This window comes from Muntiacus reevesi, chromosome 3 (genome assembly GCF_963930625.1).
Source record: "Muntiacus reevesi chromosome 3, mMunRee1.1, whole genome shotgun sequence".
Lineage (NCBI taxonomy): Eukaryota > Metazoa > Chordata > Mammalia > Artiodactyla > Cervidae > Muntiacus > Muntiacus reevesi.
The window spans coordinates 132,182,023-132,205,593 of record NC_089251.1 but is presented as its reverse complement, the minus strand read 5'-3'; the positions used below and the strand labels follow the sequence as shown (position 1 = coordinate 132,205,593).

General features: G+C 47.2%; 1 protein-coding gene and 1 non-coding gene across 2 annotated transcripts in view; both read right to left on the bottom strand.

The window, feature by feature from the left end:
* MARCHF4 (membrane associated ring-CH-type finger 4) overlaps nt 1-23,571 on the bottom strand; it is a 113,648-nt gene that overhangs the window by 24,073 nt on the left and 66,004 nt on the right. Inside the window, exon 2 of the mRNA XM_065927665.1 lies at nt 1,567-1,722. Within this exon, the coding sequence (XP_065783737.1) occupies nt 1,567-1,722 (156 nt within the window). The remainder of the gene's footprint in view (nt 1-1,566; nt 1,723-23,571) is intronic.
* Nucleotides 1,889-1,961, bottom strand: TRNAY-GUA (transfer RNA tyrosine (anticodon GUA)). Its single transcript has one exon. It is a non-coding gene; the product is annotated as a tRNA-Tyr (tRNA).

The window sequence follows — 23,571 nt, the reverse complement described above, 5'->3', positions numbered from 1 at the left end:
CCAGGGGGTCTCAAAGAGTCAGACAACACTGAGAGACTGAACAACAAAAACCCCCAGGAAAAAGTTATCCCTAAATGTTTTTTTCCATTTTTGTGTCAAGGGTTGATGCTTGTTTGTAAGCCAAGGACACAGCCAGGGGGTACTCAGGCTGGTGGGTTTAGATTCTGACCCTTTTCTAAGACTTGAATCGGCTGAGAAAGAAGAGAAGAATTAACGCACCCCTGGGCCTGGAATCAGACACTGCTATTTTAAGACATGTCAAGATTTTGAAATGAATGGCTGAGGATGGAACCAGCGCACAGGGAGGCACCTCTTATTCTGACTCTTTGGTGCACCATCAGGATGACTGAGGTGCCTAGGGGTTCTAAGGCTCCCTTCTAGCAATAATGCCTCCCCTACCCCGGGCTGGCCCCCGCTGCAAGGACACTGCAGCTCCGGGTGTTTGCAGCTGCCTTTCCATGCAGAGATCCCAGCCCACCACCATCCCCAAGCTCTGCTGGGGCAGCAGCACTGACTCTCTCACCCCTTCGGACAGGAGAGAGACAACTGTGTCAAGCGGCTGGAGTTCCCGCATCCTCGCCAGCATGCTGGCTAATTGATGACGTGGCAGCTTCACTGGCTGACCGTGTCTATGTGCAGATATTTTCAGAAGCAAAGCGCCCTCTCTCTGTGTGTGTGCCTCGCAGGGGGGAGCTGTGTGACTTGGAAGATATACGAGGTGGCACAGGGGCTGTCAGCTCTTCTGGGGATGACAGATGTCTCAGGGCAGGGTGGGAGGGGTTGGGAGGACCGTGGGGGGCGTGGGGGCCTCTGAACTGACAGCCCCGTCCCGTGTGAATCTATTCCGCAGACCCCACCTGAGCCCTGGTCTTCCTGCCCTTGACCTTCATGGACTCTTTATATTCTCTCCCTTTCCCTTCCTGCCCTGTCTTTTCCCTTCCTCTGATTCCCTCTCGTGTCTCGTCTCCGTTTTTCTCTGGTCCCTTTGTCATAAGAAGTGTGGTCTGTGGCCCAGAAGCAGCAGCATCACTGGGCAGCTTGTTGGGATGGAGACCATCAGGCCCCACCCTGCGTTTTGTTGGGATTCCAGGCACCGTCAAGTTTGGGACGTACCATCCAGTCTCTACTCTCATTTCTTCTTTTCTGCCCTGAACCTCATCACAGTCTTTCTCCTCACCATCCCACCCTGCCTCTTTGCCTTTTTGCACCCTCTGCTCTCTCTTTCTTACTGTTTCCTCCCTCCCTCTCTTTTCTTCTTGTTCCATTTTCTTGTTTCTGATTTCTTTTATCCATTCATTTATCCATGAACTCACTTATTCTCTCTCTTCCATCTGATTCTGCATGTTTCCTTCTCTATTTCTGTGTCTTGATCCCACCCCTTTCTCCTCTTCTGGCTAAGGCTTAAGAGAAAACACAAAAACTCTTCCCTGCCCTCCTGCCCGCTCTCCATCCTCGGCCTCGCCCGCCTGGCCCGTCTCTTTCCCTTCCTCCAAAGCCCCGGAGCTCAGGGGGTACGGGAAAGCCCGGCCGGCGCCGCAGCGCGCAGCGGGCAGCCCGCGGCCGTACCTGCAGAGGGTTCTTTGTGCTGATGGCGATGACGTGGTACTTGTAGTAACACAGCTCGCAGCTCCAGCAGCCCCGCTCGCTGATCCACTTGATGAGGCAAGGCTGGTGCGTGCACTTGACCGAGCCATCGCAGCGGCACGGGCTCAGCAGCTCCCCCTGCAGGGAGAGAGGCGGAGGGTGGTGAGCCAGTGATCCTGTGACGTTGCTCAGTCGTGTCCTACTCTTTGCGACCCCATGGACTGTAGCCTACCAGGCTCCTCCATCCATGGGATTTTCCAGGCAAGAGTACTGGAGTGGGTTGTCATTTCCTTCTCCAGGGGATCTTCCCAACGTAGGGATCGAACCCAGGTCTCCTGCATTACAGGCAGACACTTTACCATCTCAGCCACCAGGAAGCCAGACCTCAGCAATGGAGGGAAGGGGCGGAGAGTTTGCCGTCAGAGTTGGTTTTCCCCCCACCCTCCATGTCTCTGGCCAGGCCAGACCACAGACTTGGCTGGGAGGAGGCCTGGGCTCCAGGTTCCCAACTTCAGTGAATTCAACTAACAGTTCTGAGCTCCTGGCTCCCACTCGGTACTGCCCAAGTCCTAGGGTTCCTATGAAAATGAGTGAGAGGATCTCCACGGAAGCTCTCTGCCATCCAAAGTGGGTGTCAGCCTAGGTAGACTTCTCTTTAAAGGTACAGCCAGGGGTCTCAAACCCAAATGCTCTCAGGGGCAGACAGGCCACACTGTGACTGAAGCCAGCTGGCAGGAACTGGAATGGATTGGCGGGTTGAAGAGACAGCCATCATCAGCTGCAGATGTGGAATCTGTGTTCCAAGGAGGCAAGTGTTTATGCAAAATTTCCCCGTAGTCAAATGTCAACAGCAAACCCAAGCTTTGAATACACGTCATGAAGGTCATTTGGCCTGGCTTTGGAGTTCTGGACCTGAGCCTTTTCACTCTTCTGCAGCACAGCCCATAGAGACCCAGATCCCCTCTGTGAGGCCTCTTGCCCCTGGTCCCAGAGTGACAAAAACGTGGCAGGCTTGGATCCTGGGGACCTAGGAGGCTGAGCAGATGCCCTCTCTGAAGGCCTGGGGCCCTCTCAGCATGTTCCTTGGGACTGGCTGGGAGTGGTTGGGAAGCCCAGCTTGGGGCAGGCTTCGCTAAAAGCATGGAAACAAAGACAGTGCCAGAGTTGAGGCTCCTTGTGGACTGCAGGGCTGGACTCAGTCTCCGGAGCCGCCTGTGACCACGTGTCACATGACCACACACCGCATAACCACTCCCTGCTGGTCCTGATGCTGCGGGCCCCAGAGGGCCTCCCTCACTCCCTTCTCTCCTCCCTTCCCTTTCCCCTCTTTCTCCCTCCTCGCTCAGAGCCCATCATTTCTACCTCCTGACTCCTGTCCACCAGTGCCTTCATTTATCTTCTCAGGGATTTTAGGAGTGGGTCCCACCCAACTCCCCAAACTCTGCTCCCTTCTGACCCATCCCAAGGCCCCCTTCCTCATTTCCCACGCCCTCCCTCCCCCAACTCATCTATTTTAAAGGAGATGCCTTCTGCCTCACTCCTGTCGAAGGACCCAGAGGCTGCCAGGTGCAGCCCCATTCCCTAAGCGCCATGCTGGTGTGTTTGCGATATGGCCACTGAAGCCATGTCCCTTTTAATTTGGTGATGGTGGTTTAGTCACCAAGTGGTGTCCAATTCTTTTGCGACCCCATGGACTGTAGCCCGCCAGGCTCCTCTGTCCACGGGATGTCCCAGGCAAAAATACTGGAGTGGGTGGCCGTTTTCTTCTCCAGAGGATCTTCCCGAACCAGGGATCGAATCTGCGTATCTTGCATTGCAGGCGGATTCTTTATCCACTGATCTACCTGGGAATTTGGGGATTTCACTATTCGAGAAATCCAACTTGTTCCCAACTTAGAATAAGCAGGCACAGGAGCTTCTGATCTATTAGTTACAGATCTTTATTTGTGTATTTAGTCATGCTCTTTGCTGTAGACTGTAGAAACAGTCCTTTTCTCCCAAGATGCATGGAATCATCTTTTCCTTTCACTTCAACTCCTATCACTCAAAGACTACCCCTCAGCCTGGATGAGGTCTAGAGTGTTTTTCTGCACCTGGTATACCTGTCCAATTGCTTTTCTGTCTTCATGATGGTTCCAAAGCCACCTTCTACAGGGAGTCATCTCTGATTTCTCTAGGATGAGTGCAGTGCTTTGATCTCTGAGCACCTTGTCCTCGTAACTTTCTGAGGCCCTTGGCATATGCCTATCCACTGCCCCATCAGAGGAGCCCTAGAAGGTAGGGATGGGAGGTTGTTCATCTTTGCATTCATTCTCGCAGTGCCTAGTCTACTCCCAGCAAGCCTTCAACAGCCTTTGTGTTTGAGCAAGTGAAAACATAATTCAAGTGTCTGCTCAGGTTTCCTGCCTGGCCCAGAAGAATGAAGATGAGACTGCTTATTCCATAAGAACAAGAGCCATATCCATCCAGCACTTCACTCAATGCCCAGCACTCCATATGTGTATGTATGATGAAGGAACCTGGTGACAGAAATGCTCAGGGTGCCACCACCTCATAAACTCCTCTCTGGCTCCCCACTCTGCTCCTCTTGTGTTGACAGGCCCACTCACAGTGGCTGCAGGCCAGGAACCCTCCCATACCCACTGTGAAAGCACTTCCCCATGTGTGTTTGGGTCACTATACCATGACCCTTCACAGCAGCAATATGTATCTTATGTCCATCTTTGCATCCTTAGCACCTAGTGCAGTGCATGAAAGAGATACTCATCCAACTTTGTGTGTGTGTGTGTGGCCATGCCACTTGGCATGTGGGATCTCAGTTCCCTGACCAGGGATCAGTTGGAATCCATGATCCCTGCAGTGGAAGCATGGAGTCTTGACCACTGGACTGCCAGGGAAGTCCCATACTCCATCTGACTTTAACAGTGCAGTGCATCTACAGAGCTGTCTGATGAATGAGAGGTTTCACTCCTCTAGGACATGGCCAGCCTCTGGCTCCAGGTAGAGTAGGACAGGCAGGAGATGCCCGCAATGCCAGGTGCTCGCCACACCCATGGAGGCCTCCAGGTCCTCCGTAATGAGTAGTTGCCGTGTGGCTCTGAGAAAAAAATAGGAATGGGAGGGGGAGGAGAGGTGCTGAAGGAGGGGCAAAAGCCCTCGTTATTCATGGCAGCATCTCCTAGGCTCATTAATTCTAACAGGATGAGCTGGGTTTGATTAATCGGGTTGTTAGGCAGCCATGTCAGATTGCCAATCAGGAAAGAGACAGGACTTCCGGTCCCCGGCGACGGTGCCAAGCAGCGGCGAAGGCTGTTCTCTTTGCTTTCTAACACGGCAGCCATGAGACGGGGGAGGAAGAGCCGCTGGCCAGGCATAACTCAGAAGACCTGGGCTCTCCACCGTGGCTCCGGATGGGGGACCATCCCTGGAGCCCCTAGTTATCTGGAGAAAGAAGGAGCATGACCTGGCCTGGTCCCAGTGCCTGGCCACGGACCATGAGGCCAAAGGTGGGCCGTTTCCCCTGGAGCTCCCAGTCCCCCACACTTGCCCTGGTTTTGAACAACCCAAAAGGTAGAATAGAGACTTGCTTTGGGTGCCACAAACACTAGAAAGCAAGGACACCGAAGCTGTTAGAAAACTTTAACTTTGATGAAGGAAGTGATCCAGGATTTTAGAAAAAACAAATCTGCAAAAAAAAAGCTATTTTAACCTTGGCATTCACATAAGTTTTTTACTTTATGATTTGGCATATTTTTATGTACACTAGGGAGGAGGGCCATAATCTTTTTGTGTTTAGGGCTTCTAAGAGGCCTTAATCTGGACCCTGAACCATCTTTGGCTGATCAACCTGTGCTTCTCTTGGAACAAGAAAGATGTGAATGAGCCAAAGCCAGATAGATTCAGGTTAGACTGAAGGAGAATGTTCATTACAGTCAACTTTATTAAAAGCTAAAGTGGTGGAACATGGAAATGGAGGTGATAAACATCTCTCAATATAACAGTGACTCCTATTAAAGAGAAAGGGTAAATGACCAACCCAGGGTCACTCATCCAGCCACTGTCACGGCCAGAATGTAAAGCCAGGTCTTTCTAACGTCAGACTCAGCTTCTCACCACACTCTGCTCATCCCCCTCTGCACTCTGGTTGCTGCTGTCCCATGCACATCTGCGCCATGGGTCTCTTCTTGTCTCTCCCTCCGTTCTCCAGCACCAGCCCTTTCACCAAGTCTCCCACTCTGGATCTATTTTCTGTCCCTGCATCATGACCTACAGTTCAGCCCTTAATCACTCTTCACTTGTTTTCTCTAGGCTTCGGGGTGATCCTGCATACCCCACAGGACCAGGGATGTCATAGTTGCGCAATAAAGGTGCATTCATAGGCTGGATGGGCACCAGGGTAAGGCAGAGGATAAACCCCTCTGGCCCAGCTCCTGAGGGTCCAGCCTTTGGGCTGGAGGATTATGACCATCTTGTCTGCAGTGTTCAGCAAACTCCACAGATCAAAGCGGCTCATTAAATGCAAAGGGCACCAGACACTTCCTGGCTGATCTTCTCAGAGCTCTGGGGCCCAGAGACCACCCTGGGAATGACTAAGTCAAGAAAAATCAGATCTTCTCTAATCCCCTAGCCCCCATGGGCCACAGTGTAAGAGAGGGGTAAAGAACACAGTGTTTGAAAACCAACCCCTTAGATTTAAATGCATCCTTTCTTCCTTTTTAAATGTTTTTTATTGTGGTAAAAGCCACATAATGTAAAACATATATTGTCACCATGTTTAACCGTGCAGTTCAGTGGAACTCGGTACGTTCACATTGCTGTTCAAGTCTCACCATGATCACCTTCCTAAACTGAAACTCTGTCCCCATTAAACACTAACTCCCCATACCCCCCAGCCTCCAGCCCCTGGCTTCTACCAAAGTACTTTCTGACTGCATGACTTTGACTACTCTAGGTACCTCATGTGCGTGCATGCTAAGTCACTTCAGTCGTGTCTGACTCTTGGACCCTATTGACCGTAGCCTGCCAGGCTCCTCTGTCCATGGGATTCTCCAGGCAAGAATACTGGAGTGGGTCGCCATGCCCTCTTCTAGGGGATCTTCCTGACCCAGGGATCAAAACTGCATCTCTTACATTTCCTGCATTGGCAGGCAGGTTCTTTATCACTGGCGCCACCTGGGAAGCTCCAAGTACCTTGTGTAAGTGGAGTTGTCAAACAGCATTTGTCTGCACCCAAGTATGTTAGAGTGCATTTTTAACTTCATGTATGTCCTACAAGCAGATTGTACCTTCTTTTTCCCCCTGCCCTTGTGCTATATCCCAGGGGACATCTACCTGCCATCACCAGCCATCTACCTCATACACAATAGTGCAATTATACCAATCCCAACCTCCCCAACCCAACCCTCTTCAACACTTACTGGCTATGCAAACTTGAACAAGTCTCTTAACCTCTCTGAAGCTCTCTTTCTTCTTTTTCCATTGCAGGCAACTCTTTACCTCCTCAAAGCCTGGCTATAAGAATGGACTGAGATCATACAAGCCAGGTGCTGGACCCAGAGCCTGGCTTGAGTAAGTCCTCTTGTGAAAATATTACAATTTCAAATCGCCCTTCCATAACGACTTTAATTCCATAGGTTTTCTACTACAACTCTATTTTATGCTCCCACAATCAAATAAGTAAACCATGCTTAAGTACAGGGTCAGCCAAGCCTAGAGGGAGATTGTGATGAAAGAAATGCCTAAGAGTCCACCCCAGTGAGGTGGATTAGGGGTTAGGACACAGGTCTCCCAGCTTCTGGCCCAGGACTGCCCTCTGTGTTACCAGGGGTCACTGAGGGTGTTTGGAGTCCTCCTTTCCTGGGGAGGCTGAACAGAAGGCTGCTTGAATGGGTTAAGTGGGGTTATGCTGGAGGCAGGACCAGGTGATCCATAGCCTATGGCTATGGCTGAGCTGGCGGGTGGGGAAGAAAACAGGATGGATTCTCCTCGCTGCCAAATGACACAGCAAGCTGCAGGACAAGACTCCAGTCGTTTCTCCATTCACAGATTTCTTCCTGTTTATTTCTGCCTTGCTCCAGTTTTTCTCCCCTCTCAATCTGAAAGGACTTGCTTCTGGAGTCCTTAGGTTACCTGGTTGCCATGGCAGTTGGCAGGTTAGCCAAAGACTTCCCCTGCCACCCACAAGGGTACCAGGCATCCTTGCCACTGAGCGGAAAGGAAAAAAAAAAACAAAAAAAACCAGCCCCTGTCCTTCTGTACAATAGTTTGCAGCTCTGGGAGACTAAACAAGGGAAGCGATAGACACAACAGCCTTGGGGACATTTCCCTTTATTGACACTAACATGGTGGTTAAGAGCTTGGACTCTAATCCCAGACAGACTTGAGTATATCCAGGCTCTTATGATCTGTGTGACCCCGGGCAAGTTGCTTAACCTCTCTGGGCCTTCATCGAATATACATGTAGTATGTTCCAGGTTCTATATGAGGTGACAAGGATACAGCAGTGAATGTTACTAACCAAAATTCTCTGGTCAAGAAAGACAAACATTTTAAAAAGATAAACAAGGGACTTCCCTGGCAGTCCAGTGGTTAAGACTTCGCCTTCCAAGATAGAAGGTGTGAGTTTGATCCCTGGTCAGGGAGCTAAGATTCTATATGCTTTGCAGCCAAAAAACAGAAACATAAAGCAGAAGCAGTATTGTAACAAACTCAATAAAAACTTTAAAAATGGTCCACATCAAAACACCTTTTTAAAAATAAATAAATAAGATAAACAAGTAAAGTCTAAGTGCATGACATGCTGTTTTGTGCTATTATGGAGAAAAATAAGCAAGGGAAAGGAAAATGAAATACCAGGTAGGTGACAGATTGAAATTCTACAAGCGGGGACATTTGATAGACCTGAGGATGATGAGGGAGCAAGCCATGTAGGGGTATGGGACCTGAGCATTCCGGCAGAGAACATCAAGTACAAAGGCCCTGAGGCAGAAGCCTCTTTGGCGTGTTCTAGGGACACCAAAGAGCCAGTGTGTTTGGGCTAGGATGAGTGGAAGGACTGAGAGTAGATGAGGTCAGAGGTATAATGGGGATGAAGAATGGGGGACAAGTCAGACAAGGCTGGTGGGTTGTTTTAAGGACTTGTCATTTATTGTGAATGGGATGGGAAATCACAAGCGTGTTTTGAGCAGAAGAGAGTGACATGATCTGACTGTATTTAACAGGTTCCTTCTGCCTTCTGTATTGAAAATAGACTGGAAGGAAGTAAGGACCAAGTAAGGAGCCAAGAGGCTATTGCAGTAATCCAGGTGAGCAATGATGGAACCAGTAGGGTAGCAGTGGAGGTTCTAAGAAATGGCTTCTGGATATATTTTTGAAGATATAGATGTTAAGATTTGCTGATGGATTAGGTGTGATGGATGAGAGAAGTCAGGGATGATGAAGATTTGAGCAGTGAGGGGCTGGAGAGTTGCGTTCAAGTTGAGATGGGAAAGACTGAGGGAGGGGCAGGTTTGGGAGGGTAGATTGGGAGCTCATTTGGGGATGTGTCAATTTTGAGATGCCTGTTTATCCAAGTGGGACTGTAATATATACTAGTCTAGAGTTTAGGAGAAAGATCTAGGCTTAGGATATACACTTGAGAGTCACTGGACTACAGATGGTTTTTAAAGCCACAAACCCAGGAGTGAGGGCAGGTAGGAAGAGGGAGGGCTATCAGAACTGCTTCCTGCAGGATGTCAAGATATTAGAGCTTAGCAGATAGGAAAGGATCAGTAGGAAAGCCTGAGAGGGAAGGTCAGAGGGCTGAGAAGAGAATGTGATGTTCCAGAAGTCAAAGAAGAAGACAAAGTCTCTCAAGAAAGAGGGAGCCCTGGCAAAAGCTGCTGATGGGTCCAGTTGGATAACACTGGGCAAGTTTTCTCTCAGTTTCTCCTTTTTCTAGATAAAGCAAAGCTATGAACTGAGACTGAAAGTGGGGGAGAAGGTATGGAGGTCTGAGAATTGGTTTACAAAGTCATCTGGGAGAGCCTAGGAGTAACTAGACTAGTAAAATAAAATAGAATTACTGGCAGCACTGAGCACCCTTTCTATTAAAATAAAATGGAACATCCATGAAATTGCGGGAAGAGGGTCATAAGAACATATATTTATCACCCTGCCTGACACACAAGCAGGTCTCAGTAAAAGCTAGACTAACCTGGAAATGGTTACAATAGGTGTTATGGCTGATCTTCTTGTCTCAAAGCCCACCGTCAAACACTGATCAATTTCCTCCCTCTCTACCTTCCTTCCTTCTTTGAATAATATTCCCTTCTTATTAATAATCCTAGTGTTTTAAACATCTCAGAGGTCTAACAAGATAGACATTATATCATCTACTACCTCAATAACTTAATGAAGCTAATATCACTTCTCCTGCTTTACTATATGATGATACTCACTCAGAGAGGTTGTTACTAGCTCAGGAGAAAGGCAGGGTAAAGCTCTGTCCATCAGGGTGCCCACACCCACAGCTTCTCTGCCAGCTCACATCACCTGCCTCCCATCTCTCCTCCCACCCCAGCAGCCTTGTTCATCATATCCTTACCTTTCCAGCCCTGACAAAAGAGATAGCTTTGCTGGATCCCTATTATGTATAAATGCAAAGGTGAAAACTCTTCTCCCCTTTTCTCCTCTCCTCTGAACCCAGTTCCAGGCAGTGTTCAGTTCAGCTCAGTTCAGTCACTCAGTCATGTCCAACTCTTTGAGACCCCATGAACCGCAGCACGCCAGGCCTCCCTGTCCATCACCAACTCCCGGAGTCCACCCAAACCCATGCCCACAGAGTCGGTGATGCTATCCAACCATCTCATCCTCTGTCGTCCCCTTCTCCTCCGGGCCTCAATCTTTCCCAGCACCAGGGTCTTTTCCAATGAGTCAGCTCTCCTCATCAGGTGGCCGAAGTATTGAAGTTTCAGCTTCAACATCAGTCCCTCCAATGAATACCCAGGACTGATCTCCTTTAGGATAGACTGGATGGATCTCCTTGCAGTCCAAGGGACTCTCAAGAGTCTTCTCCAACACCACAGTTCAAAAGCATCAATTCTTCAGCACTCAGCTTTCTTTATAGTCCAACTCTCACATCCATACATGACTACTGGAAAAACCATAGCCTTGACTAGATGGACCTTTGTTGGCAAAGTAATGTCTCTGCTTTTTAATATGCTGTCTAGGTTGATCATAACTTTCCTTCCAAGGAGCAAGCGTCTTTTAATTTCATGGCTGCAATCACCATCTGCAGTGATTTTGGAGCCCCCCAAAATAAAGTCAGCCACTGTTTACACTGTTTCCCCATTTATTTGCCATGAAGTGATGGGACTGGATGATGCTCCTGGAGATCAGTGGAGAAACAACTCCAGAAATAATGAAGAGATGGAGCCAAAGCAAAAACAACACCCAGTTGTGGATGGGACTGGTGATAGAAGCAAGATTTGATGCTGTAAAGAGCAATATTGCATAGGAACCTGGAATGTTAGGTCCATGAATCAAGGCAAATTGGAAGTGGTCAAACAGGAGATGACAAGAGTGAACATCGACATTCCAGGAATCAGCGAACTAAGATGGACTGGAATGGGTGAATTTAACTCAGATGACCATTATATCTACTACTGTGGTCAGGAATCCCTTAGAAGAAATGGAGTAGCCATCATAGTCAACAAAAGAGTCTGAAATGCAGTTCAGTTTAGTTCAATTCTGTCGCTCAGTCATGTCCGATTCTTTGCGACCCCATGAACTGCAGCACACCAGGCCTCCCTGTCCATCACCAGCTCCTGGAGTCCACCCAAACCCGTGTCCATTGAGTCCATGATGCCATCCAACCATCTCATCCTCTGTCGTCCCCTTCTCCTCCTGACCTCAATCTTTCTCAGCATCAGGATCTTTTCAGATGAGTCAGCTCTTCACATCAGGTGGCCAAAGTATTGGAGTTTCAGCTTCAACAGCAGTCCTTCCAATGAACACCCAGGACTGATCTCCTTTAGGATGGACTGGTTGGATCTCCTTGCAGTCCAGTGCAGTACTTGGATGCAATCTCAAAAACAACGGAATGATCTCTGTTCATTTCCAAGGCAAACCATTCAATATCACGGTAATCCAAGTCTATGCCCTGACCAGTAATGCTGAAGAAACTGAAGTAGAGTGGTTCTATGAAGACCTACAAGACCTTCTAGAACTAATACCCAAAAAAGATGTCCTTTTCATTATAGGGGACTGGAATGCAAAAGTAGGAAGTCAAGAAACACCTGGAGTAACAGGCAAATCTGGTCTTGGAGTACAGAATGAAACAGGGCAAAGGCTAACAGAGTTCTGCCAAGAGAACACACTGGTCATAGCAAACACCCTCTTCCAACAACACAAGAGAAGACTCTACACATGGACATCACCAGATGGTCAACACCAAAATCAGATTGATTACATCCTTTGCAGCCAAAGATGGAGAAGCTCTATATAGTCAGCAAAAACAAGACCAGGAGTGGACTGTGGCTCAGATCATGAACTCCTTATTGCCAAATTCAGACTTAACTTGAAGAAAGTGAGGGAAACCACTAGACCATTCAGATATGATCAGGCAGTGTTCACTGAGTATTAATTGATGTGGTAGTGGTGGTAGTGGTGAGTGGGGACATAATGGAATTAACTCACCCCACCCAATTCCTCCTCACACTCCCACCCTTGGCAAGGAGTAGACATTTGTTGAGTCAAAATTAAGAGACAGAAATTTTTATAAGCATAGAAATGTGTTAGAAGTTTCTCTGAGATGTAGTTGTATTCACAAGGAAACATTCACTTATAGATGCTCCACGGTGAAGACTCAGAGGACCAAAAGCCTTAAAATCAGAACTTCCCCTCCTGGGTGGAGTGGAACCTGTGTGTATGGTGCAGGGGGTGAGGAATGGGCACAGGAATAGAGGAAGTTGTAGAGGAGAATTAGGAGAGATGCAAAAGAAAGGAGACTCCTCCATGTCCATCCTAGATGGAATCTGATGAAGGAGTGTTGACAGGGAAGCACAGAACTGTTTTGTATCACTACCTAGACTCCACATATCGGGGGGGGGGGGCAGCTAACAGGATTACCGACTCAATGGACATGAATCTGAGCAAACTCCAGGAGATAGTGAAGGTCAGTTAAACCTGGTGTGCTGCACTCCATGGGGTCACAAAGAGTTGGACACGACTTAGTAACTGGACAGCAAGCTAAGAGGAAGGCTTATCAAGAACACATCCTCCCAACTTATGGGCAGAACCAAACTGGTTCGTAATATCAACCAACTACACAAAGGGGGAACACAAGTGGGGAAAGTGAATAGAAGGAAACTCTAGAAGTTTCCAGCATCTTCTTCATGCAGGACACCAGACAGTGATTTCTTGATTCCACAGAACTGCAAGAGGTCAATGTATCTTGGACTTGGGATCAAGAAAGATGAGCTATCATGAGACTGTCTCACCAGCCAAGGTTGTGGTGGATCAACTGGAACAGGGGTAGCTCCTGCCACCAAGGGGGATGAGAAAGCAAGCTCCCTGCTTATCTCTGGGAAGCAGGCTAATCGGCAAGATGACCTTCAAAGATCCCCATGGCCCTGGAATCCAGGATTATACACAGACAAGTCATTCTGAATTCTCTGCATGTTGTGTTGGGCAGCATACAGGCAGAAATTTGTTTTCTGGCTGGCGCCCTTTCTGGTTACTCATCCATAGCACATTACATGCTTCCTTTCCAGCCAGACCAGACCCAAGCTTCTCACTTCCCCTCTCAATGACACCAAAGCCAAGCCCTGGCTTTAGGACAGGGGTCCCCAACCTCCTCTATCTAATACATGATGGTCTGAGGAATAGCTGATGTAATAATAGAAATAAAGTGCACAATAAATGTGATACACTTGAATCATCTTGAAACCACCACCCGCCACCGCACCCCACCCCCCACCCTATCCGTGGAAAAACAGTCTCCCACAAAACTGGTCCCTGGTGCCTAAAAGGTTGGGGACCACTGCTTTAGGAGACTAACAGTGTGTCAACACTGGTCAACAGGGAATCATTGCAAGATAATTCGATTTAAAAAAGAAAACTCTATTACTAAGTAGAAGAAGAAGACTTAAAGTCTTAATGAGCTCTAGTTATATACACTAAATTCAATTAACCACATAAATATTTCCAGTTCTCTCATATCAGCAACTTACTTTCACAAACACAACACTACACACACACCCACACACTCACACACAAACATATAATCTGCTTCCCTCTTCATGAAAGATTTTGCAGCCTTCCTGTTCATCAGTTCAAAAAAGGGTTACAAAAAGAGACATAGGAAGCAAACACACAAGCCCCAACCAAATCCTCCAAACCATGTTTTTCTATTCATGATAATTTTTTTATTCCTGCACTGGTTTTCTCCCTATAATTTAACTGGAATAAGACAAATGTACCTATTCCCTCTAACTGCCTCTGAATTTACTCAACTGATACCAGAAAGAAGAACTGAACCTCACAATAATTGAATTTAAATAACATCTGATTCCATAAAGTCAAACATGATCTGCATAATAAACAAACCAAGCCCCACAAGGGCTGGCAGAAAGAAAGAAGGTCATACTTTATGTGGATATTCATAACTGTATCTGTATGTCTAATAACCTACATGTGCCATATACTGTCTGTGTGTCTCTCTTTATCACTTACCATCACCATTGTTAACAAGGAGCTAAAGTTAAAGGTTGATTCGCCCTCAGTCCTTTGCCTGACTTAATAGAAAAGCATAACTTTGATGAACCTCACTGTCCAGAATTGGGTTGTTTGCATATAGCAGAGCGCTGGGCCCGTTTCCAAGGTTCCAGGCCAGTAGGCTGAAATTTCAGAGATTCCAGGTCACCGTGTTCTCTTTCTTTCCCACAAGTCAGGCCAAGCCAAGGGCATAAGTCAATGGCAAGTTGAAGGGCAATTACTCAGTGACCTCCTGGGGTCAGCCTTCCACAGTCCCTGTTCACAGGCGGAAGGATGCCCAGCCTCAGCGGAGGAAGGTGTTGTGGTGAAATTCTACAGAAATTCACAGTCACAGTGAATGAAAATAAAAGTGTTAGTCACTCAGTCGTGTCTGACTCTTTGCAACCCCATGAACTGTAGCCTGCCAGGCTCTTCTGCCCATGGGATTCTCCAGGCAAGAATAGTTGCCATTTCCTTCTCGAGGGGATCTTCCCAGTCCAGGGTTCGAACCCTCATCTCCTGCATTGCAAGCAGATTCTTTACTGTCTGAGCCCCCAGGGAAGCCGCAGTAATTGATATATGATTCGATGTGTTTAGGGGATACAGCAGAGGTGACAGGTGTAAACGAGCTGTGATGATGTGTCATGCTTCACAGATGCTCTGAATCATGGCCCCAGACACTTAGAATCTTGTGTGTGGCCGACTCTAACAAAGCAAAAATGTAGGGTCTTTCCTGGGTGCTGTTCCCAGCTCTGCCATCCTCTGGCTGGTGACATGGGTTTCAGCTAAGCCTTGATCCCCTGGTTCTCCGAGTCTCACACACAGAAGAATCACCTGGAAAGCGTATGTGTTCAGATTCCCAGGCTTTGACTGCAGAGATTCTGATTTCATGCAGACCCATCCCCCTCTCTTGAAGCAAGGTTGGCTAAGACTCATTTGTGAAGCTCTGGACTAGATACTCTTTAGCAAACCTTCTGTCTCCTACATCACTCTGAGAATTTTAGATGAAAATAAAGGAGGAAAATAAATACCGATTGCGAAAACTTACTGAGCACTTACAACATGCCAAGCCCTGTATGCAAGCTGTGACGGCTAGGTTCAAATCCTGGTTCTACCACTTGCTAGGTGACGGCTGTTGTGCAAGATACCCACCTGCTCTGAGCCACAGTCCTTCATCTACTTTGTACTGCTTTATTTCAGCTGCTGTGTCTGCCCCTCTTACTAACTCACATGAATGTGCGCCAGGGGCCAGGTTTGTTCTAAGCACTTGCATGCATGAGGTGGTAGGGCCTGGCTGCTCGGGCCAAGCGGGCTGGTCTGCCACTGATCACCCGTGAGACCCTGGCAAGTCTGCTCAGAAGTAAAGGGAGCCCAAAGATACTTCCAGCTCCCCGCAGTGTCATGAGGATTAAATGAGATAGTGCACGGTTAGGAGTGCTTAGAACCCTGCCTGACACATAGCGAGAGCTCTTCCTAGATCATTCTGTGTTGTCACTCGTGTGCCCATCAATCCTTCCTAAATCTCTTCACACCCTAACCAAAGGAGGGAGGCAGAGAATGCGGCCCTCTTGCCCTCTGGACAAGGGGTCTCTGTATTTGCTGCACTTTACCACCTTGTAAATGAAACTCATTCAGTATGAAGCCTGTGAGCACTTAAACTGCCTGGGAGCCTGGATAACAAGTACAGGTAATAAGAGGGTGATGAAGGCCAGGGTCTCCAGGGCTGCTCACTGCCCTGTTATCACAGGGAGATGGAAGGACAGAACAGATGTCCCAGCTATCCATCTGCCCGCATGTCTCAGCGTTTCTTAAGACCCGTCCCTCCCCGAGTCTTCTTCACTCACATGCACGTGTTTCTCCCTCCTGATATGGGGGTCAAGAAAAGGTCTTAAGCCATGAGTGTTTGCAGCTACCACTCCTGTCTCAGGTAAGGCTGTGAATTTCTGTGTTCATGGAGCCAACTGGGAAATTCGTGATGCCCTTGGAAGTGCAGAGAAAGGCGAGCAGAGTGGCTATGTATAATAGACAACTTAGCAGGGAAAGGAAGTTTGAGGAGCAAAGGACATTTTTGCCCTATGAATTCCTCTGCTTGCTTTTTAAAGAGGCTGCAGTAAACATCGAAATGCTGTTCGATTCTTTCTCTGTCCTTCATGACGAACGTTGTTCAGATTCTACTCCATTTAGACTGAACAGCCTGAAGTATCAGAGAGGGCAGTGGCTTTTCCTAGGGTGGTGCAGTGGGGCAACACTGAAATAGGAGAAAAAAAAACAGATGGGCCCCTCGCTCTCCGGGTTCAGAGCTTCCGAGAGTCTGCCCTACATTTCTGTGATATTGATGCCTCTCACCGGGTGATACCCACTCCAGAGTCTGCTGAAAGTTCAGCCCAGTTCTTTTCACACCTCTCAAGGAAGCGTGCTATTCCTGAAGTGTTGGCTCCAGTTCCCCGTCAGGAATAAGCCTGCTAAGGAGGGCTGGAATTACTATGGCGTGTGAATAGACGCCGGTCTGTTGACTCCAAGTTTCTGCTAAGCAGCTCCAAGTGGTTGTAGAGTCTGTCATCTTGGCAATTTGACTTTTGGTGTGAAAGAATTCTGTATTCTTTGCTTCTGGAGCTGGGAAGCAGGCACTGGTCTTCAAAGACCACCTCTTCATCCTCTAGCCTCTGCTCAGACCACCTGTCAAGGGTCTGACAGATGGGGTGCTCCTATTAGAGATAATGCTGGGAAGGGGGACCCCAGAGTCTCCCAAGCTGACCTGTGCTTCCGGTTTTCCCTTTCAGATCTGTACAATGAAAACCAGTGCTGGGCAAGGCCAAAGCTCACGGAAGTTCCCATGCCTCTACCCTTAAAGATTGGGGATATTTATAGACCAGCAGTGCTTCCCTCCAAAAGGTGGTGACTGTAGCCCGCAGTCTCCTTTTAGGGGCCGTTCAGTGGCCTCGGTCGAGCCCTGGCTCTCTGACACCTCCCCAGGGATACTCACACCAGGACTCACTTCCTCAACCATACCCAGATTCTCAGCCTTCAAGGTGGTGTTTACGCCTGTATTTCACTTAATTAATTGTTAACTATGTAAAACATGACTTCCTTTTGTTTGCCTTCAACCTCTTTCAGGTGACAAGGTGGCCAAGCAAGAAATCAGGACTTGTTTCAAAACAATTGTTTTCTGGGATTTGGCAACCCAGTCCCTGTTCTCTCTCCCTTTAGACTTCAGGATTATTTAAAGCTTTATTCATCTTCCCTTCAGCAGTGGTCCATGCACACTGAAAAAAATCTATTTCTGCCAATGCAGGAGATGCAAGAGACGTGGTTCGATCCCTGAGTCAGGAAGATCCTCTGGTATAGGAAACGGCAACCCACTCCAGTATTCTTGCCTGGGAAATCCCATGGACAGAGAAGCTTGGCAGGCTCCCGTCCACGGAGTTGCAAAAAGTCAGACACGATTGAGCGTGTACACACACACACACACACATATTCCCTGGTGGTCCAGTGGTTAAGGCCATGCTTCCATTGTAGACAACACGGGTTTGACCCCTGGTCAGGGAACTAAGATCTCACATGCCTCAAAAGCCAACAAATAAATGAACAAACAAATACATCTTTTTAAAAAAATCTATTCTTAAGTCCTATTCTCATATCATGCATCATTTCAGCCTTTTTTTTTTTTCTTTTCTAGACCTTCACCATCTGTTAGATTTTTAAGGTAAGTGTCCTTGCTACATCCAAGACAGCCAAGGATCTACATGTCCGGAGACTGGGCGAGCAAAGACTCTTATCTTAAAAATATGTAGAGATTTATAATGACTCAAACATTTCTTCATAACTATACCCCTCCTACACTTGCACACATAATTTTCCCCAAATCAGGAACATAATTTAGAGCCAGTTTTTAACTTGTATTTTGTCATTTACACCATGTCATGAAAATTTCCTCATGGTGATCCTTGATTTCATGGCTCATATCCATAACTATTTCCTTAGAAGACAGGTCTGGAATGGAACTACTCATTCAAAGGGTGTGGACATTATTAAGGCTCTTAATACATCCTGGAGGCCAAAGTGGCCTTCAGCAAAATGGTGCCGGTTTCCATCCGTACCTGCTGCCATTGACCCGTGCTTAAGGTCTTATCCTTTCTCCACATTCTCTTGAACGACTGTCAGTAGTCCATGACTATGACCCTGAGAAGGAAAGCTCAGAAATGCAGATGGTCTGTTCCTCTCCACTTTCCTTTCTACTGGAGGGAAAGCACAGGAGGTGGCTTCAGCATGGGGGCTGAGTCAGGAATTTACGGCATTGCCACCACCGAGGCAGTCTTAGGAGAGCGCCTCAGCTGCGAGCGAGAACCAGAGGTACCTAGCTAGCTGAAGGCTGCAGAATCTTAGCCTGGGTGTTGTGGGGTGTTCCTTCTCCAGCAAACTGGTGGATGATACGGATGACTCAGAGTCTTCTGGTCAGGAGTCTCAGCAGAGCCCAGTCCCTGAGATGGCAGACTATAAGGTTAAGGTACCTGGGGCTGTGGGACCCCACACTTATACTTTGCACCTGGATCATTGCCCACCACTTCTCTTTGAGGTTCCTAAATATAAGAATGCCGCACTGGTTCCAGTAACGCCCTTGTGTGACTGGGCAACTTTGTCATTAATGATGTATCATAATCCAACCTGCATTTTCCCTGCTATGATTTTAGCCTTTTCCTATCTTTTCTTGCACATGCTTTAAGATCAAACAACTTTCTGACTGTGCCATTTATTAACCATATCAGTTAATTAGGCTGCTAACTATGCTCCTGCATATATATTAAGTTAATGACTTAAAATATAGCCTTTTATTACTTTTCACAAGTCTATAAGTTGGCTGAATCGTTCTGCTGATTTGGTTTGGCTGGTCTTGGCTGGGCTCCCGCCTGCATCCTGGAGTTGGCTGGAGTCTGGCTGATCTAGGATGGATGGCCCACCTCTGCTTGTATGTTTCTTATCATCCAGGAGGATTGCTCAGGCTTGCTCATGTGATGGGGGGACAGTACCCACCAGCAAGAGAGGACAAGCAAGCCCTGATGTACAAGCACTTTTAAAACCTTTGCTTGCATCAAATTTACTACTGTTCCACTGGTCAAAGCAAGTCATGTGCCTATTTCAGAGTCAATGTGAGCAGGCATTACCAAAAGAAAATGACTACAGGAAAGCATAAAGATCTAGGGCCATTAGGACAATCGATTTATCGCATTAGCTCTGTGACCTTGGACAATTTTCTTAACTTCTCTGAGCTCTAAGGACCGTCACCTGTAAAAATGGAGTTTTTGAAGGATTCCACGCTGTATGTAAAATGTCTGGCACATACTAAACTTCCACTATGTATTTACTTCCTCCTCCTTTCCGCCATTTGGTCTTTCTCTTTTTTCTTAAATGTATTATTTATGTGCATTACCTCCCACATTCAAAGCTGCAGATGACACTAAACATTCTACCCGTGGCTTTTGTTGAACTTTGCCAACTCTTAATCTGTGCCCAAGAGAGGAGGCTCTCAATTATGATTGGGAACTGGGATACAAAGGGACTCAAGGAGTCTCCCCCTCTCCTTATTCCTGGGACTGTGCAGCTGGGAACTGATCTCTGGCTCTCTGATCCAGCTCCACTACCAAGAGGGAAATAGAATGGGTTAACATGTTTGTATTAACTGATTACTGAAGAGAGGCAATGGGATGGGGAACCTCCATTTCCTAATTTAAAGGTGGCCTTGGGGGTAGGATAAGTATCCTGGCCTCCCCTTAGCTAATCAGGCTCCAGAAGAGACATTAATTGCAGCCAGCCCATCCTGCTGGGGGAGACCCAAAGCTGCCAGCTCCCTTGCTGGGAATGGAATAGAATTTTAATTGGCTGTGAAAGCATCGTGGCAGGAGGTGCATGAAAGAGTTGGTCCTCTCCCCCAAAGCAGGTGAGAGAGGCTTCAAGGGAAAGACCCTGAGGAGGTACATTGGCAGCAAAGACCCATCACCTTCAGGGGCCATCCCGGCTGCAACACCACTGTCCCAGCACCAGGGCTGGACTCCAGCCAGGGTCAAGGACTCTGACACAGTGTCCTTGGGGTGGTCAGCACAGGAGCACCAAGCCCACAGACCTCCTCATGTCTGTGCTTCCCCTGACTCATGAGAAAAGCGCTTTGTACTTACTGGTAGTGTATCACCAAGAAAACCCGTATTGCCCACCTCAGGGAGCACTCCAAATATAAGTTTGGAAGTGGAAGTGTTAGTCGCTCAGCCACATCTGACTCTTTGCGACCCCATGGACTGTACCTCACCAGGCTCCCCTGTCCACAGAATTTTTCAGGCAAGATACTGGAGTGGGTTGCCATTCCCTTCTCCAGGGGATCTTCCCCACCCAGGGATGGAACCTGGTTCTCCTGCATTGCAGGCAGAGTCTTTACCAGCCGAGCCATCAGGGAAGCCCAAATACAAGTTTATCCACCCCCAGTTTGAGTCTGTCCATTTGTCATCTATGTGGTTTGCGGCAATGGCACAGCATTCCTATACTGCTCTTTCAGAGTGATGTTAGCATTTTTTCGCTTAAATTTACATGAGGATGTTGGGGAGGACAGTTTTGGTGGCGATGCGTGTGCTCTTTCTATCATGGCAATTCCTACAACACACCTATGGGATGACATGTGGAGGTCAGTGGATGTGACTATGAAAAACAAAACAGTGTGAGCTTATTAGTATAGATGCACACGGATGCAGGGTATGGTTTAGGGGACTTTCGGGTATAAGTAATTTAACCTCCCTGTACCTTACTTTCTTCATCACTAAAATGAGGGCAATAGTAGTACTTGTCTACTTTCCGTGTTGGAAAGAATAATCAGATTTAAATGCTCAGAGACTCAGTAAAAGTGTTTTCATGATTATTTTACTGAAAGGGAGGTGGAGCTAGTCATTGACCTACTTGCGCTCTGTCGACCTAGTGGTATAATGAACTTGTTGGTGAAAAGCAAAGCAGAAAAACAAAAAATACACAAGCAAAATCAGAGCTTTCGGAAAACTATTTTGTGAGACAAAAAGTTGATAGAAATGCAGAATTTTGGGGGAAACTATGTTGCATTAATACTTTACAATGTAAAGGAATAAACATCATTTATAACTGCTATACAGTTTTATTGTGTATTTTGATTTTTGTTATCAAACTTTTATTGAAAGTTTATCACAGATTCAGTTATGGAGGAGAGATGCATTGAAGGAGACTATTGAAAATGGAAATCTATAATTTATTAGGAAATGAGGACAGGCTTCTAGTTTTCAACCAACACACACACAACTCAATTTCTACTCTCACTCCCCTCCCCTCTAATCATGCCTCCTATCCCTTCATTGGGAAATAAGACATTTTTCTGATTTAAGCTCAGAACATAGGGTTCTCTGGTGGCTCAGAAGGTAAAGAGTCTGTCTACAGTACAGGAGACTTGGGTTCGATCCCTGGCTCAGGAAGATTCCCTGGAGAAGGAAATGGCAACCCACTCCAATATTCTTTCCTGGGAAATCCCATGGACAGAGGAGCCTGGTGGGCTACAGTCCATGGGGTTGCGGAGAGTCGGATGGACACGACCGAGTGACTTCACTTTCACTTTCATAGGAATGAAAATAGTCAGAATAAAAGAAGTGACTAACACACAGCATCCTCTCTGAAATGGTGAGAACTTCATCTCCTTAAAGAGCATATGAAAGTCCTCGACTTTTGGGGAGAAGAACTGGAGGAAGATGGCATTGATTTGAGAAGGCAGAACAGGCTCTTGGAAACAGTCGTTTCCACCTCCAAACCTGGTCCCCAGATCACAACTATGTGTCCGGGCTCCTGTACCTGATCTCTCCAAACGTGGATCAGTGATTATTTGGGAGATCAGCAGGACAGCCACTTAAAGAAGTGACTGGTTGCACAAATCAGCTCACACATCTGCCATATGTTGGCAGGGTCTGCGGATACTGAGCCTGTTCTTTCTCTTCTGTCCAAAGTACTGAAACGCATGGCTAGGCTACTTATCGTGGGTATAGTTATAGACAGCAGGCAAGCTAGTGCCCCCGAGAGTACTAATGCCCAAATTGGGTGCAGCCCTATTGGTGGAAGAGATGAATAAGAAGCTCTGGGATGAAAGCCTGGCTTTGGGTCCTGGCCCCTCCTCTTGCTGCTGGGCAAGTCTGTTTCTCATTGTTTAACTGGGGGCATTGGATTAAATAATCTGTACCAGTCACTAACAGTGTCTGACTTTTTAAGATTCTGTAAAGGTTCTGTACATGCAAAACAACTCAACATGAGATTCTAGGAATTGCTTGAAGGTGAACTAGGCCAAAGGCCTGGAGATAGGAGCTCTTTGTAACTGAAGTGAGTGCACGCCCTGGGCAGATGGTGAGGTGTACTGGGAGTGGCAACCCTGATCACTGGAAGCTCCATGGCCATCTCGGAGTCCTGAAGCAGAGAATCCAGAGAGAGCCACTGATGATTGTGCATCTGTAACGCAGCAGAAGGAGAGACATGTAGCCATGGGAATCCTCAGGGTACTGCAGAGATCTGCTCCCTAGAGTGGAGAAGGATAGATTTCTATCTTCTATCGCTTTGACCCAAATTGTTTTTAAACAGCATCTGATTCACTTCTTCATGGCCCCATGTCATTCAGCAAGCCTCTTGTCTTTCTTTTGTCTGGCTTCTCAGCTACATAAGATCCTAGAACAAGCCCCGTTGACGTGGGGGACATAAGCACTCTAGGCATTGAAAAGGAGTGTCCTCCACTGTAAATATAAATCAGCTTTCTGATCTCTATCTTGATTTTTTGCAACTTTTCTTGGTCCAAATTATGTCTTTTCAGAACATAATCACCCAGAGCCAAAGGTTGTTAAATGGACGTTCTAGACTTTCCTCAGCCCAGTCTTGTAGGGGAGTGAGGAGTTGGGAGAGCCCCTCCCCTCCTCTTTCTTTCTGAACCTTCATCTGACAAAAGAGATTAATTTTTCCTGAAATGTACATTGTATAAAGTAAATTTTTATTTTTGTTTTTATTCTGTTGTTTTTGTCTTTGCTTCTTAAATTCTCATCAGCCAAGTCTGTCTTAGACTGTAGGACAGTGTGGAAAACATTTGTAGACTCCATGGAAACCATTCCACTCAGCAAGCAAGAGTGCTGTATGTGCCACTTGTAATCATTCACCAGCCTCTCAATGACGGGGAGCTTACTATCTCACCCACGGTGTCCACCCATTGCATTTTTTAATCAACTTGGC